General features: G+C 32.2%; 3 protein-coding genes across 3 annotated transcripts; 2 read left to right on the forward strand and 1 right to left on the reverse strand.

The window, feature by feature from the left end:
- Nucleotides 1–2,857, forward strand: LOC124439817. Its single transcript, XM_046990074.1, has 3 exons — nucleotides 1–826; nucleotides 1,924–2,100; nucleotides 2,177–2,857. Exons 1-3 carry the CDS (start codon nucleotides 311–313, stop codon nucleotides 2,708–2,710), a joined length of 1,227 nt encoding a protein of 408 aa, XP_046846030.1. The 5' UTR covers nucleotides 1–310; the 3' UTR covers nucleotides 2,711–2,857.
- Nucleotides 2,858–4,778: 1,921 nt separating this feature from the next.
- Nucleotides 4,779–5,953, reverse strand: LOC124440844 (low density lipoprotein receptor adapter protein 1-B-like). Its single transcript, XM_046991282.1, has one exon. It carries the CDS (start codon nucleotides 5,951–5,953, stop codon nucleotides 5,075–5,077), a length of 879 nt encoding a protein of 292 aa, XP_046847238.1. The 3' UTR covers nucleotides 4,779–5,074.
- Nucleotides 5,954–12,284: 6,331 nt separating this feature from the next.
- LOC124439820 lies at nucleotides 12,285–14,613 on the forward strand. The gene is made up of 3 exons (XM_046990078.1): nucleotides 12,285–12,682; nucleotides 13,606–13,782; nucleotides 13,859–14,613. The coding sequence occupies exons 1-3, from the start codon at nucleotides 12,581–12,583 to the stop codon at nucleotides 14,390–14,392; spliced, it is 813 nt and encodes a 270-aa protein (XP_046846034.1). The 5' UTR covers nucleotides 12,285–12,580; the 3' UTR covers nucleotides 14,393–14,613.
- Nucleotides 14,614–16,865: the final 2,252 nt, after the last annotated feature.

The raw sequence follows: 16,865 nt of genomic DNA on the forward strand, positions 1-16,865 counted from the left end.
AAAAAAATTTGCTGCTCCTGAGTTCAAAAATAAGTCTTTTGTTATTTATATTTGCCTAATATATACACACTGACCTAACTAGCAATATTATTTTCCAAGCTAATGTGTTTATGAAACAGATTTTATCAAACAAAGAACTTTATATTCCTGGTATTTGATTATTATATAATGAGTGATGCATGGATAGTATTAACATTGTTTTATAAATACTGCTCTTTCATACATCATCTTTGAACCTGTTTGTAATCTTGGCATCAAAACTTGTCAGCTAAATTTATCACTGGTGTATTAATAACGAAGAAATCAAAGAATGAGTAATCAAGATAGCGTTGGTGTTAGCATAAATGAAAATGTGGAAAAAGAAAAAAGTAATGAACAAAAATTAAGTATCATTTTGAGAATAAAAATATTCCTATTACGTAATCTATTGCCTTTTGGTATTGTGTTATCGGTAATTTTTGGTATAGCCCTTCCTCAACCGGCAGTTTACTTGAATGAAAAGATTCCTCTTGGAACAATTTGTGTCGTTTGCTTATTTACAACGATAGGATTGCGTTTACGGATCAGCGAAGCAAAGTCTGCAATCAAGTCGTACAAAGAAATTGTGATTGGATTGATTTTAATCTTATTTCTTGTACCGTTTTCCGTAGTGAATAGCTTGAATAAAATTCCTTATTTTTCTGCATTAATTGGACAACAAACAAACTCCAGAAACGCTTCAAACATGAGCAGTTATGAAATGAAGATTTTGGGACCTGAAGAATTTCGAATTGGTTTACAAATTTATTTCATGTCACCATCAGCACCTGCATCATCACTCATTTTGGTATGTCTTGGATCATTCAATGTATACAAACTAAGATTAGATGGAGTATTTTACTGAATAGTCGTGAGTTATAACTGCTTATGTATATATAAGAAAAAACCCGGACAAGCAGATAATTTTAAGTTAAACAAAATAAAACAAATTCCGAAAACGGGCATCTCGTTTTCTTGATATTCACGATAATACAAGAGTTTTAAAACAAAAGATTGTGTAATATTTCGTCTTTATTCCAAAGACATCATCAAACTAATAGTTTACAATGCATGCTGCGAAACTTTTATATAATTATTTACAAGCGGAAGTGACAGTTACGTAATTAGAGAACTATCAAGACTCAACAATTGGTCAGTATACTTACATTTAAAATAGAGATAATTTCTTACAGGCTTTGGGACCATTATTAAGTTGTGGCATATTGCGTTTTATAAAAAGTGCTTTTAAGATGAGAAGTTGATTAGGATTATTAATACAGCGATATAAGATTTTATAAGATTTTATATCGCTGTAATAATAGTATTCCTAATCAACTTCTCATCTTAAAAGCACTTTTGATAAAACGCATTATGCCACAGCTTAATAGTGGTCTCAAAGCCTGTAAGAAATTATCTCTATTTTAAATGTAAGTATACTGACCAATTGTTGAGTCTTATAGTTCTCTAATTACGTAACTGTCACTTCCGCTTGTAAATAATTATATAAAAGTTTCGCAGCCTGCATTGTAAACTATTAGTCTGATGATGTCTTTGGAATAAAGACGAAATATTACACCATCTTTTGTTTCAAACTCTTGTATTATCTTGAATATCAAGGAAACGAGATGTCCGTTTTCGGAATTTGTTTTATTTTGTTTTATATATAAGAAAGAAAACGCAATTTTTTTTTGTGTGTGTGTGTGGGTGTTGTTTTAATGATTTAGAAGCCAACATCCTATAGATGTCTATAACTATCATGTCAAGGTGAGGCACACCATTTTGAAAATTGGCAAAAATGAAAAAAACAAACTTAACATAGTATTTCATTTAACTAACTTTTTTGTATATTGTCAATATCCATATTATCAATTCTCTTCGTTTCGAGGTATTTTTTCATATCTATAGGTTACTGCTGCAAATGCTCATCGTGGATTGTGCGCCTTGTTATCAATTCTTGGTGTATTTATATCAATCTTTACAATGTCTTCAACACTTTCATTGTTTTTACCGACAATAAATGCTCAGTTATCTGTTACTAATTTGTTGATCAGAAACGTTTTGCGAATTCTTACTCCTTTGGTGGTAAGTGAACTACATATTCTCTTTGAATAAAATATATACTTTTCTATCTCTTATTCTTAAAAAATTTTTTGTACAGGTTGGAAGATCAGTGCGTTCAATTCCTGCAGCGCGAAAAATCATTCAGTCTTGGAATGATGCCTTGAAATATGTCGGAATAAGTTGCATAATACTTCTCCTCCATGTCAGAATCAGTGAGACCAGTAACAGTGGACATTTTGAAAAAGTTGCTACTCTCAATGTTTTTTGTAACTTGTGTCTTGCTAATGCGTTTGTTTTAATTATTTTGATAACAACCTATGTAGCTCTTTTATCATTGCCTTTCGTTCCAAAAAAATCATCAATAACACTGAGTGTTATGAACTGTCTTCGAGTTGTTGGTATGTCAGCATCAATAGTTGATTCATTGCCACCAGAAGTGGGAGATAAAGGTTTGATTATCTTACCGATGGGTCTCATCTACATGACAACTCTTTTATTGTTGAATGCATTTGTATATTTTGTGAAGATTGAAGAAGAGGAAAACGAGAAATTTGATAAAGAAATGAAAGATAAACCAAATGAATCGGTCAACAGTTCTGCATTTACCATGTATACTGATAATAAGATTTGATATAACTAATATGTGAACACATTATGTGTCTCCTATCGTAAAAGTATCTCCGTGTTTCTACATATTTAGTTAATTTAGATCAGAATATGTTTGTTTGTATTATTTTTGTATTGACATGCGTAATATAATTTTCTTCAATTATTTGAATTGAAATGCAATTTATATTTTGTTAATGTCGCACAAGTATTTCATTTCAGTATGGTGAATTTTAATAACTAAATATACTTACTCAAATTATAAATTTTAGTAATAATTTCATCAGATGAATGTTTGCACATGCCCTACAGCAGGTAAAGTTGCTACTTCTGTTGGATTTTATTTGAATAACTACTTTATAGCTTTTCATAAATGAATAGACTACTAGTATATAGTTACATGGTTAGCTCAACTTATTGTAAGTGCCTTTAATAGTCGAATTTCGCTTAACATGTTGAAGTCAATGCTTACGCTCTGAGCAGAGCCTGAATGACATTTTAAGATAAAAAGGCCCGTGGGCCGTGACATGATATCATCGTGGTCCCTTCTCCCCTTGTCTGACCTTCTATTTGCCACAAAGTCGCAGTATCCACATAGAAAAAGCCGTTTAGTTCTATTTACAAAAAAAGGTTTGCACCAATACATTCATGTACACGTTCATCGTAATAAAAAAGATTTAAAAACAGAAGACTTCAACTATTTTTCTATTATTAATAGATTTGATATAACTAATATGTGAACACATTATGTGTTGCCTATGGTAAAAGTATCAGCGTGTTTCTACATTTTTTGTTAATTTAGATCAGAATATGTTTGTTTGTATTATTTTTGTATTGACATGTGTAATATAATTTTCTTCAATTATTTGAATTGAGATACAATTTATATTTTGTTAATGTCGCACAAGTATTTCATTTCAGTATGGTGAATTTTAATAACTAAATATACTTAGTCAAATTATAAATTTTAGTAATAATTTCATCAGATGAATGATTGCACATGCGCCGACAAATAAAGCTGCTACTTCTGGTGGATTTTATTTGAATAACTACTTTATAGCTTTTAATAAATAACAAACTCCTAGTATATTCCTAAATGGTAATCTCAACTTATTATAAGTGCGTGTAATAGTCGAATTTCGCTTAACATGTTGAAGTCAATGCTTACGCTCTGAGCAGAGCCTGAATGACATTTTAAGATAAAAAGGCCCGTGGGCCGTGTCATGATATCATTGAGGTCCCTTCTCCCCTTGTCTGACCTTCTATTTGCCACAAAGTCGCAGTATCCACATAGAAAAAGCCATTTAGTTCTATTTACAAAAAAGTTTACATCAATACATTCATGTACACGTTCATTGTAATAAGAACGATTTAAGAACAGAAGACTTCAACTATTTTTCTATTATTAATAAATAATGAAAGCCATTAGAAAGAAATAACAGGATAGTATACACTGTTGTCTACGACAAAAATAATTAAATTTGCTTCTCAGACAATATTTTTAACTCTTCTGCGTCCTCAAATCCTCTCGACGACACGTCCAACAACAAATAGCCAAGTATCACATCTTTCCTATTACACAATGTCTCTTAATAATAATAATAATAATAATAATCCTCGCTCTAGCTGTCCTCTGCTTACATACTGCCTGGAAGCCAATTATAAAATACGACGTAATGTTTATAGCGTAATTGCTATTCACATCATATGACGTAATATAACTAAATTAGAAAGTAACTGTACAATAACAATGAGTCAGCATGATAAAGCTAATTAATTAGTCTGACATCATCTTAACGCCACAATAGTAAATACTTTTGCTCCTAGTAAAGCAACTAAGATTGAATAAAGTGTTTTGTCTTTGTATCTCTCTGGTTCTGATTCTGCAAGTTTGCTCCAGTTGAAATTTATAAAATTGTAAGTGTGAGACAAACTCCTTAAGACTTGGGGGTGAAAAATGAAAGATCCCATTTTATTTCTTTGTGCAAGTGATATCACTCATATCAACCATTTACCATTTGGATTTATATGTATAAATTTTTTCGACATGAGTTTACCTCAACAAGGATTTCTTTTTGTTTTCTGTCAAAAAATAACTGATTAAATACGTATAATTTAATCTAAGTGGAAACTTTACCAAACACAAAGTTTCAACAATAATTTATATGCAGCAACTCACAACTCAAATTATTTACAAAGAACCTCTGTAGAACACGTTGCAATGCATAAATTCATGTTTAAATCATTGTTATCATATAATTGTTATCTTTCTATACTTACAACGAATCACTGCAATTTTCCTCGTATCTTTACCATTTCTTAGCAATGACGTTTTCTATTATATTATAATGAATATTCATAATAACAATAATCTTATTTTATTTTTATTTTAACTGGATAATCTTCTATTCATAAGCATATATTCCTGATCAACAGGCAATTTTTCTTTTTCTTGTTTTGTTTTATAAAAATTGAAGTTTTTATCTTTTTTCATTCCGTTATTGCAAATATTTTGATCATTTCTGTATTGATTTATAGTTTCAATAAAATTGTCCATATTTGGTAAACTTTTCTTTTTACGAACATAACCGCACCATTCTTCATTTACATAGTTTAACTCATTATAACTTTGTGATGATTTGATTTTGCTTCGTTTAATAGACGTCACTCTTAAAAGTTTCGTTTTTTGTAAATTTGAGTCACAACTTACATTGGAATGAATTTCATGAGTTAGATGATTTATTGAGTCTCCAAATCTCGAACAGTTTTCACCTTCATTAATTTGCTGTTGTACTTCCATTTTGCCTGACGAGCATGACTGATTATTTTTAGATTGGAAACAGCTGTCGTTGTTAACGCTTTCCACGGAACAGTGTAGTTGAATCATGGAATCAGTTTTTGTCCTGTCACGATTCAAATGTTTCAGCGAGTATTCTCCCTTTTCTTGTTCTTTACTCTCAGCCATTTTTAGAAATGTTTGAGAGAATTTTAAAGCAACATTCTTTGCATCGCGCTTTGATCGAAATTCAAGAACATGGCAATCTAACACGCCGTACAAACTATCTGGCGCTCGGTAGAAGAAAGCAAAAATCTTTTGATGTCGTCTATCAACACCGCAATACACAATTCGTTCGATAGCAAATTTTTTTACTGAGCTTAGATTGTCGGTTAAACCTTTCTCAAGTTCGATTCCTTTTGATGAAACCTTTATGCTTTGAGTAAGAATTTTCTTTTTCCTTTCTCTTGTTGCGGTGTATTTCTCTTCCATTGCTCGACATATTTCATCAACACCTGGATGAGAGCATGATACACAACCCAATACTTTCACATCGAAAACATCTTTACTTTTCTTAATTTCCCTTAAAGATGAGAACGAAAATCTCTTCATATCTTTGTCATGTGTATTTTAAGACTGCTCTTGATATGATTGGAAACGTTTCGTTTCGCAATTTTTGTATCATTGATTTATTGTAGATTGTCTTTATCAGAACGATCGACGCTATGAAATAATTACCACAAATTTAAATTTCAATAAAATGACGTACAATCATTAATTCAGAAATATTGTTGAGTCAAACGTGTTCAGTTGCATGGTAAAAGATTATAGTGTTGCACGTGTTTCTAAAGAATTTTTTGAACGCATGCAATTTTTATTTGACATAACGACTAACGTTTAGTGTAAAATTTCAGCATAGAATTTTTACTTTACGAAAAGTGTAAAATGCTCCGTAAATGATCATGGTGTACGTATTGTCCACTATCTCGGATGTTGTTAAAATTCTTTTGCATTTTTTTACATTTTAAATCTGTGTATTTGCTTTCCTAAAGCATAGATTTCTTGGCAAATTGTCATTAAAATTTTTATGTAAGAAGACAGTATGAAGACTTTTTTACAATATAAAAAAACGTTGTCTACAGACAACGAGCTTGTGTTATTCAAGTCCTTTACCAGATTGATTGCCATTTTACCGAAATCGAATTTCACTGAAGGCACATTTAAAAAAAATCCTTTTTCTTTTCATAGACAGAAAACATGTAGCAACAGGTCATAAAATAAGTGTGTAGTTTGGCACGAACTCTTCCGATTTTCTTCAATAATGGAGCGATTCCTTCAGTGAAAAACATTAAAAAAATTATGAGCGCCTTAAAGAGATTGAATAGCGATAAGTATAAGACAGTCAATCTTAACGATGTACTTGTCTAGAAGATGTGTCTCTTCAGTTTTTAACTCTGTTATTTAATATGATGTTAGCGAGTAGGAATATGTTCACAGAATGGATGGGAAGTGTGTTTACACTGGTATTTAGGAACAAAGGAGAAGTTTAAAGTTGTACTAACTACGTACAAAGCTGACGAATCATACACTTTAGGTGGTGAAGTAGGAAAAAACATTTTTTTCATAAGTGCAGAAGAAACTATACTGTTACTTGTTAATGATATAGTTTGAGATATTTTAACAACACACCGTTTTTGAGCAAAGAAAAAAGACCCCCCCTGTAAGATAGCACTCCAGTTGTCTTAAGATAGTAGATCCACCAACACTGTTTTGGCGGGAAAGTTAAGCAAGAGCCAAGATGGCGACAAGACGAGAGGAAATATTAAAGACGATTCACGAACATAAACAACAAGAATTTATTGCTTTGATTAAGCTTCATGTACGTATGGAATGTAGCGTACACATATCATTTACATGTGTCTATAATGTGCTTAAATTACACCGGCTCTATCGTCAGTTATCCTTCATATCAATTTTTGATTGTGTTGTTTTACATTGTAAGCATTCAAAGAACGATCCATTTGACTTGTGTGAGATGCTGCAATCACTGTCACAACAAGAATACGAAGAGATGTGGAGTAGTTTGAGTAAAACATGTCAACAAATTTTGACGTCCTTTGATATGGCCGATGAGGTACGTACATACTTAAATTTCGCAATTTCTGCGATTTTGTAATTTTCAAACCATTTACTTTATTTTTATACTAATTTATAAACATTTAGCTTTTCATAGAAAAGTGCTGGTAATGACTTTAAATAGAATAGATAAAAACTAATTCCTGTCAATAAGCTCATACCAATGGGACGTCCGCAGTCTGCTTGAATGAAAGTTCTGTTGGAGTAATTGATATTTTGATATACGTGCTGTTTAAGTAGTAATACAAATGCTTACTTAATTAGGTAAACGGGGTAATTTTTTAGCTGCTGATTTCTATAACATGAAATTCTATTAAAGTCATTTGAAATATTTTAAAATTCATATTTTAGCATTGGTAACAACTTACAGTACTGCTCACAACTAACTTAACACTGCGTTCGTGTTCCATTTGCGTTTCGAACGCGTGCCGAACGCGTTCCCAGACAATTTTTGAACACGTTCTGAACGCGTTCCCAGACAATTTTTGAACACGTTATGAACGCGCTCCCAGACAATTTTTGAACACGTTATGAACGCGTTCCCAGACAATTTTTGAACACGTTATGAACGCGCTCCCAATTGTTCAAAAAAACTCGGTACAACATGGAAATTTCCGAAATTGAAAACTTTTACAGCGAGTATAAATGATGATTACCGATCAATGATCAGATGAGGCCAACAACGCGTTTTGATACACGTTCCACTTTACACATGTTCCACGCATTTTGGAACGAGTTTGGAACGCGTTCCGGACGCCTTACGAACGCATTTTCTGTAAACTTACTTCTGAGCAGTACTGTATCTCTGACTACCACCTCAGCAGTTTTAATGATTTAGAAGCCAACATCCTATAGATGTCTATAACTATCATGTCAAGGTGAGGCACACCATTTTGAAAATTGGCAAAAATGAAAAAAACAAACTTAACATAGTATTTCATTTAACTAACTTTTTTGTATATTGTCAATATCCATATTATCAATTCTCTTCGTTTCGAGGTATTTTTTCATATATATAGGTTACTGCTGCAAATGCTCATCGTGGATTGTGCGCCTTGTTATCAATTCTTAGTGTATTTATATCAATCTTTACAATGTCTTCAACACTTTCATTGTTTTTACCGACATTAAATGCTCAGTTGTCTGTTACTAATTTGTTGATCAGAAACGTTTTGCAAATTCTTATTCCTTTGGTGGTAAGTGAACTACATATTCTCTTTAAATAAAATATATTCTTTTTTATCTCTTATTCTAAATACATCTTTTTGTACAGGTTGGAAGATCAGTGCGTTGTATTCCTGCAGCGCGAAAAATCATTAAGTCCTGGAATATTGCTTTGAATTATGTAGGAATAACTTGCATAAAGCGCGAGCCACACTATCGTCGAAATGCAACGAATTTCGTGACGAGTCGCTCGTCAACGAGCCGTCGTGACGAGTACATGTGCCACATTGTAACGATTTTCCGTACAAGCATGGACGATTATCAGCGCAAAAAGAAACTTCTATTATTGAAGAGAAAAATTCTACTGCTTCTAATTTCTGCAAAACGACGTACATACAAAAGAAGGTTCTGGGTGCATCCCATAAATAAAAGGCGAGAAGAGAAGGGCTTGTATGACACGTTGTTGCAAGAGCTTCGTCAAACTCTATTGGTCGCAACTTTCAGTCCCCGAGCAACATCCTTCCAATTATTTTTCTTTATATTGCGTGTATCTTTATAGTCAGGATGAAATTAGTCCCACAAACATCGCCTCTCTCTCACTAGCTCAATTAATATTTCTTGCCAATCCGCCATTTTGCCACAGCACAGTGAAAGTAAACATTAGTCATGTGATTTTTCTTGTCCAATCAGAGTAGATATGCAACAATTACTCGTCACTCGTTGACGATTTCGGTGTGCATGCTCAACGGCGACGAATTCGTCCATATCGTCATATTTTCTCGTTGACGAGCGACTCGTCACGAAATTCGTTGCATTTCGACGATAGTGTGGCCGGGGTTAATACTTCTCCTCCATGTCAGAATCAGTGAGACCAGTAACAGTGGACATTTTGAAAAAGTTGCACTTCTAAATGTTTTTTGTGTCTTGTGTCTTTTAAATGCTTTTGTTTTGATTATTTTGATAACAACCTATGCGTCTCTTTTATCATTGCCTTTCGTTCCAAAAAAATCATCCATAACACTGTGTGTTTTGAGCTGTCTTCGAGTTGTTGGTATCTTAGCATCAATAGTTGATTCATTGCCACCAGAAGTGGGAGATAAAGGTCTGATTATCTTACCGATGGATTTTAGTTGCATAACAACTCTATGGTTGTTGAATGCATTCGTATATTTTGTGAAGATTGAAGAAGAGGAAAACGAGAAATTTGATAAAGAAATGGAAGATGAACCAAATGAATCAGTCAACAGTTCTGCATTTACCATGTATACTGATTATGACATTTGATATAACTGTTCACATGTTACGTAAAATTTAGCCATTTTTATAAAAGTAGTTAAATCAGAATATATTTGTAAATCAGAATAAACTCTTGAGCAGACCACAAAAATCAATTTCTTATTGCTATCTAGTTATTCGTATATATTGAATGTTTTACTGTATTATTACTCTATATTTTGTCATTACGAAGGAAAAATTTATTCATGGAAAAAAAATCAAACTACTAAATAATGAATGAACGTATATGTTAGTGCCCACCATACTGGAGAAATTTAACTCCACTGCTGCATTATCAAACTTAAATTGCCGTGATTGAAGATGAGAAAGGAATTGAAAACTTTTTTGCTAATTTGGCACAAACAGAATGCTAAATTAAAGCAATTATATGCTTGAAGCAAATTCTGGAACACAGCATACACAAATTTATGCTGAAATATTTCATCAAATTTGTCACACGCGAGTGTGTGTCGTAAAATATTGCTCAGTTCAGATGTAATTTTTAATCGAGTTTACCGTTTCATTATTTGAACACAAAACCTATTTATAAATAAGTGATTAAGTCTTCAAACTAACATTTGCCCTGCGATTCGCATGACATCTTATTTAAAACGTAGATACGGAAAATTCCATGCAATAATGAATTATGATTCTATATTCAGAGCTAAATACGATATTCTACACACCTTTATTCTATATTACAGACAGAATATTCTTTATTACAGACACAAAAGACAACTTGGGCTCTGTTTTTGACAATTACTTATATATTGGCAAAAAAAATTTCGTATTTATAGCACATGATAAAAGATAAATTTATGTATTCATGCTGTATGTTATGCAACTGAAAAAACGAAGTAGAGTTTCCTTGCAAGGTTTCGTGCAAATATTCATTTCGTATGCAAATTTTCGCATTGGATGCAAGAATATCGACATTTGGCAAGTTACAAAATAACACAATATTTAACTGAATCATATACACTTGTATCACATATTTAAATCTATAAATCTGTTGTCAGTGTAGTGTAGCTAATTTAGGTTAAATTATCAAGTATTAACCTTCGCTTGATTTCCCGTTATATTTTTTATTGTGCGCAAATTTTACCTGGTACCCATGCTCTTTTGTGTGTTTTGACGGCTGGCAATCATTGGAAATTATGGCTATTTAAGAACTGATTGACAGCTTTTTTAAGTTGGCATAATTAAGCCTGGTTTCAATATAATCGTAAATCGTGGGAAAAAAAAATTTGAAAAAATTTATTTTTCTGACTGTGCAAAGTGTCCTGCGTTCAAAATACCTGAGACCGCTGGCGATACAATTGTTGACGTTCATTCATAACAAACAAACAGTTTGAAAAACCACCCTTTTAAAAAAAATCAGCCGAACCCGAGTTTATAAAAGACGTTCGGAGCTTTGTGATGTGCTAAATAAATACACACTAACTTAACGTGTAATATTGTTGCCAATGAGGTGCCAGGCGGCAAACGGATTCTCACTATAAATATTAGAGCCCAACAAGTAATTTTAAATACAGTCATAAGCAATTTGGTTTTATGAAAATTATTAAAAGAGTGACGTTTCGTCTTTACTCAAGACATCTTCAGACTAATTGGGAAGTTAACAAGAATACAGATATATATAGAGCTATTTACATAGTTTGAGGTATCAGGTTACTGTGAATGTGTAGGTGTGATGTGATGTATTGTGTGATGTGTGTATGTAAGTGTGATGTAAGTGTGATGTAAGTGTGATGTAAGTGTGATCTAAGTGTGATGTATTGTTAGGGTGACGTGTTGAGATTAAAAAAGCCTAAGAGGGATGGAGCTGCCTTGGGTGTTAAGTGAAGGTTTTAGTTTGGAGATGAGGAGGCTTTCGTGGATCATGAGGTCGAATGTGTCGGAGCAGGATGAGATGATGCGATTAACGTGCAATATTATTTTCCAAGCTTATATGTTAATGAAACAGATTTTGTCAAAGTAAGAACTTATGTTTACCAAATTTGCAATGACCAATAAATGGAAGACGAATATCAATAATATTGTGTTATAAATACTGCTCTTCCATAAATCATTTTTAAACCTGTCTGGTACCTTGGCAGCAAAATTTATCAGCCAAATTTATCACTGGTGTATTAAGAACGAAGAAATCAAAGAATGAGTAATCAAGATAGCGTTGGTGTTAGCATGAATGAAAATGTGGAAAAATGTATCTTTTTGAGAATAAAAGTACTACTATTACGTCATCTATTACCTCTTGGTATTGTGTTATCGGTAATTTTTGGTATAGCCCTTCCTCAACCGGCAGTTTACTTGAATGAAAAGATTCCTCTTGGAACAATTTGTGTCGTTTGCTTATTTACAACGATAGGATTGCGTTTACGGGTCAGCGAAGCAAAGTCTGCAATCAAGTCGTACAAAGAAATTGTGATTGGATTGATTTTAATCTTATTTCTTGTACCGTTTTCCGTAGTGAATAGCTTAAATGAAATTCCTTACTTTTCTGCATTAATTGGACAGCAAACAAACTCCAGAAACGCTTCAAACATGAGCAGTTATGAAATGAAGATTTTGGGACCTGAAGAATTTCGAATTGGTTTACAAATTTATTTCATGTCACCATCAGCCCCTGCATCATCACTCATTTTGGTATGTCTTGCATCATTCAATGTATACAAATTAAGATTAGATGGAGTATTTTACTGAATAGTCGTGAGTTATAACTGCTTATGTATATATAAAAAATAACCAGGAAAAGCAGACAATTAATAAGTAAAACAAAATAAAACAAATTCCGAAAACGGACATCTCGTTTTCTTGATATTCAAGATAATACAAGAGTTTTGAAACAAAAGATTGTGTAATATTTTGTCTTTATTCCAAAGACATCATCAGACTAATAGTTTACTATGCAGGCTGTGAAACTTTTATATAATTATTTACAAGCGGAAGTGTCAGTTACGTAATTAAAGAACTATAAGACTCAACAATTAGGCAGTATACTTACATTTAAAATAGAGATAATTTCTTACAGGCTTTGATAAAACGCAAATATGCCACAACTTAATAGTTGCCTCAAAGCCTGTAAGAAATTATCTCTATTTTAAATGTAGATATACTCCCTAATAGTTGAGTCTTATAGTTCTCTAGTTACGTAAATGTCACTTCCGCTTGTAAATAATTATATAAAAGTTTTGCAGCCTGCATAGTAAACTATTAGTCTGATGATGTCTTTGGATAAAGACGAAATATTACACCATCTTTGTTTCAAACTCTTGTATTATCTTGAATATCAAGAAAACGAGATGTCCGTTTTCCGAATTTGTTTTATTTTGTTTTATATATAAGAAAGAAAACGCAATTTTTTGGGGGTGTTGTTTTAATGATTTAGAAGCCAATCTCCCATAGATATTTATAACTATCATGTCAAGGTGAGGCACACCATTTTGAAAATTCGCGAAAATGAAAAAACCAAACTTAACTTAATACTTCATTTAACTAATTTTTTTGTATATTGTCAATATCTATATTATCAATTCTCTTCGTTTCGAGGTATTTTTTCATATCTATAGGTTACTGCTGCAAATGCTCATCGTGGATTGTGCGCCATGTTATCAATTCTTGGTGTATTTATATCAATCTTTACAATGTCTTCAACACTTTCATTGTTTTTACCGACATTAAATGCTCAGTTATCTGTTACTAATTTATTGATCAGAAACGTTTTGCGAATTTTTACTCCTTTGGTGGTAAGTGAGCTACATATTCTCTTTAAATAAAATATATATTTTTCTATCTCTTATTCTTAAAAAAGTTTTTGTACAGGTTGGAAGATCAGTGCGTTGTATTCCTGCAGCGCGAAAAATCATAAAGTCCTGGAATGATGCTTTGAAATATGTTGGAATAACTTGCATAATACTTCTCCTCCATGTCAGAATCAGTGAGACCAGTAACAGTGGACATTTTGAAAAAGTTGATACTCTCAATGTTTTTTGTAACTTGTGTCTTGCTAATGCGTTTGTTTTGATTATTTTGATAACAACCTATTTGGCTCTTTTATCATTGCCTTTCGTTCCAAAAAAATCATCCATAACACTGAGTGTTATGAACTGTATTCGAGTTGTTGGTATGTCAGCATCAATAGTTGATTCATTGCCACCAGAAGTGGGAGATAAAGGTCTGATTATCTTACCAATGGGTTTCATTTACATGACAACACTTTTATTGTTGAATGCATTTGTACATTTTGTGAAGATTGAAGAAGAGGAAAACGATAAATTTAATGAAGAGACGAAAGATGAACTAACAGAATCGGTCAACAGTTCTGCATTTACCATGTATACTGATAATGAGATTTGAAATTGAAGTTCATATAACTAGTTTTATTTTGATTATAATTTCATCAAATGAATGTTTGCACATGCGCCGACAAGTAAAGTTGATACTTTGGCGGATTTTATTTGAATAACTATTTATAGCTTTTCTTAAATAACAAACTACTAGTATATAGTTACATGGTAAGCTCAACTTATTGTAAGTGCGTGTAATAATTGAATTTTGCTTAACATGTTGAAGTCAATACATACGCTCTGAGCAGAGCCTGATTTACATTTTAAGATAAAAAGACCCTTGGGCCGTGACATGATGTCATTGAGGGCCTTTCTCCCCTTGTCTGACCTTCTATTTATCACAAAATCGCAGTATCCACATAGAAAAAGCCTTTTTCTTCTGTTTACAAAAAAGTTTACATCAATACGTCCATGTACACGTTCATCGTAATAAGAAAGATTTAAGAACAGAAGACTTCAACTATTTTTCTATTATTATTAAAATAAAGAAAGCAATAAGAAAGAAATAACAGGATAGTATATACTGTTGTCTACGGCAAAGATAAATAACTTTGCTTCTCAGGCAATATTTTTAACTTTTCTGCGTCCTCAAATCCTCTCGACGACACGTCCAACAACAAATAGCCAAGTATCACATCTTTCCTATTACACAATGTCTCTCAATAGTAATAATAATAATAATAATAATCCTCGCTCTAGCTGTCCTCTGCTTACATACTGCCTGGAAGCCAATTATAAAATACGACGTAATGTTTATAGCGTAATTGCTATTCACATCATATGACGTAATATAACTAATTATAACGTAACTATATAATAACAATGAGTCAGCATGAAAACAGCGTGATAAAGCTAATTAATTAGTCTGACATCATCTTAACGCCACAATAGTAAATACTTTTGCTCCTAATAAAGCAACTAAGATTGAATAAAGTGTTTAGTCTTTGTATCTTTCTGGTTCTGATTCTGCAAGTTTGCTCCAGTTGAAATTTATAAAATTGTAAGTGTGAGACAAACTCCTTAAAACTTGGGGGTGAAAAATGAAAGATCCCATTTTATTTCTTTGTGCAAGTGATATCACTCATATCAACCATTTACCATTTGGATTTATATGTATGAATTTTTTCGACATGAGCTTACCTCAACAAAGATTTCTTTTTATTTTCTGTCAAAAAATAACTGATTAAATACGTATAATTTAATCTAAGTGGAAACTTTACCAAACACAAAGTTTCAACAATAATTTATATGCAGCAACTCACAACTCAAATTATTTACAAAGAACCTCTGTAGAACACGTTGCAATGCATAAATTCATGTTTAAATCATTGTTATCATATAATTGTTATCTTTCTATACTTACAACGAATCACTGCAATTTTCCTCGTATCTTTACAATTTCTTAGCAATGACGTTATATATTATATTATAATGAATATTCATAATAACAATAATCTTATTTTATTTTTATTTTAACTGGATAATCTTCTATTCATAAGCATATATTCCTGATCAACAGGCAATTTTTCTTTTTCTTGTTTTGTTTTATAAAAATTGAAGTTTTTATCTTTTTTCATTCCGTTATTGCAAATATTTTGATCATTTCTGTATTGATTTATAGTTTCAATAAAATTGTCCACGTTTGGTAAACTTTTCTTTTTACGAACATAACCGCACCATTCTCCATTTACATAGTTTAATTCATTATAACTTTGTGATGATTTGATTTTGCTTCGTTTAATAGACGTCACTCTTAAAAGTTTCGTTTTTTGTAAATTTGAGTCACAACTTACATTGGAATTAATTTCATGAGTTGGATGATTTATTGAGTCTCCAAATCTCGAACTGTTTTCACCTTCATTAATTTGTTGTTGTACTTCCATTTTGCCTGACGAGCATGACTGATTATTTTTAGATTGGAAACAGCTGTCGTTGTTAACGCTTTCCACGGAACAGTGTAGTTGAATCATGGAATCAGTTTTTGTCCTGTCACGATTCAAATGTTTCAGCGAGTATTCTCCCTTTTCTTGTTCTTTACTCTCAGCCATTTTTAGAAATGTTTGAGAGAATTTTAAAGCAACATTCTTTGCATCGCGCTTTGATCGGAATTCAAGAACATGGCAATCTAACACGCCGTACAAACTATCTGGCGCTCGGTAGAAGAAAGCAAAAATCTTTTGATGTCGTCTATCAACACCGCAATACACAATTCGTTCGATAGCAAATTTTTTTACTGAGCTTAGATTGTCGGTTAAACCTTTCTCAAGTTCGATTCCTTTGATGAAACCTTTATGCTTTGAGTAAGAATTTTTCCTTTCTCTTGTTGCGGTGTATTTCTCTTCCATTGCTCGACATATTTCATCAACACCTGGATGAGAGCATGATACACAACCCAATACTTTCACATCGAAAACATCTTTACTTTTCTTAATTTCCCTTAAAGATGAGAACGAAAATCTCTTCATATCTTTGTCATGTGTATT

Source organism: Xenia sp. Carnegie-2017, unplaced genomic scaffold (assembly GCF_021976095.1).
Source record: "Xenia sp. Carnegie-2017 unplaced genomic scaffold, XeniaSp_v1 HiC_scaffold_2, whole genome shotgun sequence".
Lineage (NCBI taxonomy): Eukaryota > Metazoa > Cnidaria > Anthozoa > Malacalcyonacea > Xeniidae > Xenia > Xenia sp. Carnegie-2017.

Excerpts from the sequence above, each read along its gene's own strand:
- LOC124439817 (XM_046990074.1), top strand. The coding sequence starts at position 311 with ATGAGTAATCAAGATAGCGTTGGTGTTAGCATAAATGAAAATGTGGAA. Across the intron at positions 827-1,923 it reads CTGCATCATCACTCATTTTG|GTTACTGCTGCAAATGCTCA; the intron begins GTATGTCTTGGA and ends TCATATCTATAG. Across the intron at positions 2,101-2,176 it reads GAATTCTTACTCCTTTGGTG|GTTGGAAGATCAGTGCGTTC; the intron begins GTAAGTGAACTA and ends TTTTTTGTACAG.
- LOC124440844 (XM_046991282.1), bottom strand. The coding sequence starts at position 5,953 with ATGGAAGAGAAATACACCGCAACAAGAGAAAGGAAAAAGAAAATTCTT.
- LOC124439820 (XM_046990078.1), top strand. The coding sequence starts at position 12,581 with ATGAGCAGTTATGAAATGAAGATTTTGGGACCTGAAGAATTTCGAATT. Across the intron at positions 12,683-13,605 it reads CTGCATCATCACTCATTTTG|GTTACTGCTGCAAATGCTCA; the intron begins GTATGTCTTGCA and ends TCATATCTATAG. Across the intron at positions 13,783-13,858 it reads GAATTTTTACTCCTTTGGTG|GTTGGAAGATCAGTGCGTTG; the intron begins GTAAGTGAGCTA and ends GTTTTTGTACAG.